Source organism: Otolemur garnettii, unplaced genomic scaffold (assembly GCF_000181295.1).
Source record: "Otolemur garnettii isolate 467f Iridium unplaced genomic scaffold, OtoGar3 scaffold00008, whole genome shotgun sequence".
NCBI lineage: Eukaryota > Metazoa > Chordata > Mammalia > Primates > Galagidae > Otolemur > Otolemur garnettii.
In genome coordinates this window covers 12,128,925-12,132,158 of record NW_003852403.1, presented here as the reverse complement: position 1 = coordinate 12,132,158, position 3,234 = coordinate 12,128,925, and the positions used below count along the sequence as shown (strand labels likewise).

The 3,234-nt window shown below is 39.0% G+C and overlaps 1 protein-coding gene across 2 annotated transcripts in view; it reads right to left on the bottom strand.

Annotated features, from left to right (window-relative positions):
- The window catches only part of ANXA7 (annexin A7), a 30,420-nt gene that overhangs the window by 14,374 nt on the left and 12,812 nt on the right, over window positions 1-3,234 (bottom strand). For both annotated transcript variants that reach the window (XM_003783559.2, XM_023509539.1), the window contains exons 6-7: window positions 2,914-3,016; window positions 807-901 (exon numbers count right to left, since the gene is read on the bottom strand). In XM_003783559.2, the coding sequence (XP_003783607.1) occupies window positions 807-901; window positions 2,914-3,016 (198 nt within the window). The remainder of the gene's footprint in view (window positions 1-806; window positions 902-2,913; window positions 3,017-3,234) is intronic.

Sequence of the window (3,234 nt, the reverse complement as noted above, 5' to 3'; positions counted from 1 at the left end):
AGCACTTTTCAACATTATAATACTGCTTCATTTAATCACTGATCAACCATTCAACAAATATCAAGCAGATAACTCTCATTGTTCATACGGTGCTGTAAACACAAAGATGACTATGACATACTTCGTCATAGGGGAGCTCACAGTTTTATGGGGTAGGCAGTAAGATTAGTGATAACACTAATAAAGTTAGTGATAACACTTTATAAAGTGCTATGGGACCACAGTGGAAGAAGCAGCTTAATGATGACCAGGAGTATGAAAGAAACATCACAGAGTAGTTGACAGGCAAGCCAAATCTTCAAGGAATAGTTTGCCATGAAGAAAATAAAGGTGTTCAAAGACAAGAGAACAGCATATATAAACACAGAAGTATAGACAATCAGGTGTGTGCAGAAAATGGCAAGTAGTTCCATATTATAGTAAAACAAGACATATTTAGATGAAGAGAGAGGAAAAGAAGTATGATGTCAAGGACCAAGAATAAACAGAGCCTTGTTCTTGCCTTGAATCCCATTATGAGGGGTGGAAGATTGAGAACCATGCTCTGGATCACGAGTGTGGTCATAATCTACTTTTAATTGCCCGTGCATCACATAGAAGCCACAGAGGTATGTATATGAGATCAAGGACTATGCTAAAATGAAAAAGGCTTTTAAGAGAAGTAAATAGCAAATATACTACTTTTGAGATCTCTAGTCTAGCTGTCTCTCCTTTGTACCACAGGTACTATTAAATATATAGTATACAATCTGAAATGCAGAGTCTACCGGCCATTGTTGATGTCTACTCAAGAAAAAAAAACATACCTTGCCATACATGGTCTTAAAAGCTGCTTTAATTTTTTGCCTCTGATCATTGGAACGGTTGGCCACAACATCCACAATTGCTTGCTCGTCTGTCCCTGGAAGAACCAAACACATTTAATTAAGGACAAAGTCTGTGTCCTGGGTGCTCCTTGTGGTCACCTCTTAATGCTTACAAGGCACTAAGCATTAGATTAAATTGAGGCGTGTACACCAAGGATGATGTATAAACTTAGTTTATAATATAAGGCTCTGTAACCAGCTCCACAAGCAAGAAAAGTTTTGATAGTTCTTTTGTAGTTCTTATTTTTAAGTTTCCAGACCATTTAGATTTGCTAACCAGAAGTTTATAACTTTCTGTTACACTGTTGCAACAGCAGAACCTCCCTGTAGCCATAAAATAACTACAAAGCTTTATACCACTTGTTTGTATGGAGAAGACAAGTGACATCCCACCACAAATTGTGTCCAAAGACCCGCTGAGCAGCTACTCCCTGCAATCTGCGTATGTACAAGAATGATTAATATTAACTACTAGCCCATACTAAAATTCCTGCCCTAGGAAGGACTTATTCACCATTTTTTAATCATGGAATATACATAATTTTATATATATATATATAGGTCTGATAATTAATTTCGTGAACTTGCCACCTGTGCTTACGTTGGCAGCACGGTATAAACAACTTGGTAAAGTTTCATAACCTTGGTACATCAGGGTCTCAACAACTGTGTTCGTGTGGACATGTGGCAGTGTTTTGCTGAACAGAGTTCATTATTGTGTCTTTTTTTGTGCCAGCTCAAGATGTCAGAGCTTGAATTATAGCAATGAGCAAATATTAAGTTTCTTGTTAAACTTGGCAAGAGGAGTAATCACTCTGTGATTCTCCCCACACATATATTTGGAAATATTCATTTCTCTCAAAAAACAAAACAAAACAAAACTTGGCAAGACTAGAAGTGAAATCAGGGAAGTGGTAGTCTACATTTATGGGGATATTGCCATAAATAAAATGGATTAAATGTTTTTCTGAAGCATCACTGATGAAGAGAGGTCAGGGTAGCCAGTAACAAATAGAACTGATTTAAACATGGCAAAAATTTGTTGAATTGTGTGTCAAAATTGCATGTCAATGAAGCAACAGGAAAACCCTCAACTAAGAATCTTGGCCAAAAACTCATGGCTTGGCTCAGTGCCTGTAACTCAGTGGATAGGGCATTGGCCACATACACCAGGGTGGGCAGGTTTGAACCCGGCCCCAGCCTGATAAACAACAACGACAACAACAACAAAACAGCCAGGCTTGTGGTGGACAGCATAGTCCCAATTACTTGGGAGGCTGAGGCAAGAGAATTGCTTAAGCCCAAGAGTTTGAGGTTGCTGTGAGCTGTGATGCCAAGGCACTCTACCAAGGGCAACACAGTGAAACAAACAAAACAAAACAAAAAAATTCATAGCTCTTGCATCACGACAATGCACCTCACATGGCACCGTCTGAGGGAGTTTTTAGCTGGTAAACAAGTAACTATATTGGAACACCCCTCCCCATTTGCCTAATCAGGCCCCCAATGACTTTTTTCTTACCCAAAGATAAAGGACTGAAAGGAAGACATTTTGATGACATTCAAAGATTGATAGCCCTTCCAGAAAAAGAGTTCCAAAATTGCTATTAAGGGTAGACTAGGCAGTGGCATTACTGCATAGCTTCCCAAGGAGAGTACTTCAAAGGTGGTCATAGTGATATTTAGCAGTGAGGTATGTAGGATGAACTTAAACTATGAGAATTCATATTTATCAGCATGATTTATCACTGTACTTGCATGCCCTGCACTCTGCCCCAAATATGTAATGATGCTTAATCCCTTTGTGCATTTCACCTCCAGAAAAACCCAACCCCATTGGTCAAGAAGGTAGATTTGAGACAGTCCCTTTTTCCCACCTCCTAATTGATGCTTCCTCTGGGGTAAATCTTTCTTCTTTGACTATTGTCATCTGGCTTTCTGTGCAGTGAGCAACAGAGAACTCACCCTTGTGGGTTACCAGTTTATTTTTACTTTAGAATCAATCACTTTTAAGTTATTGTAAAAAACAGAAATCTATTTTCCTTACCAAAACCCTTCATTGCTTTACGGAGAATTTCTGCATCTCTCATAGCATCAAAGTTGGCAGCTGGTCTGACTGTTCCTTGAGTGCCCTGAGTCATCGCAGCAGGCTGAGAATAAAGGGCATAAAATCTAAGTTAGACTTTCCAAGAAGTTTCTAATAACGAAACTGCAAAGACTTCCCCAGACACCACTCTTAGGAAAGGCTAGTCTTTGGGTTTTAGAACAAGGATATAAGAATTTCATTACGAGGGCTCACTTTGGAATAAATAGGAAAGACCTATCTCCCTTCAGACAGATTTTTCTCCTGCCAACGGATAACTATACA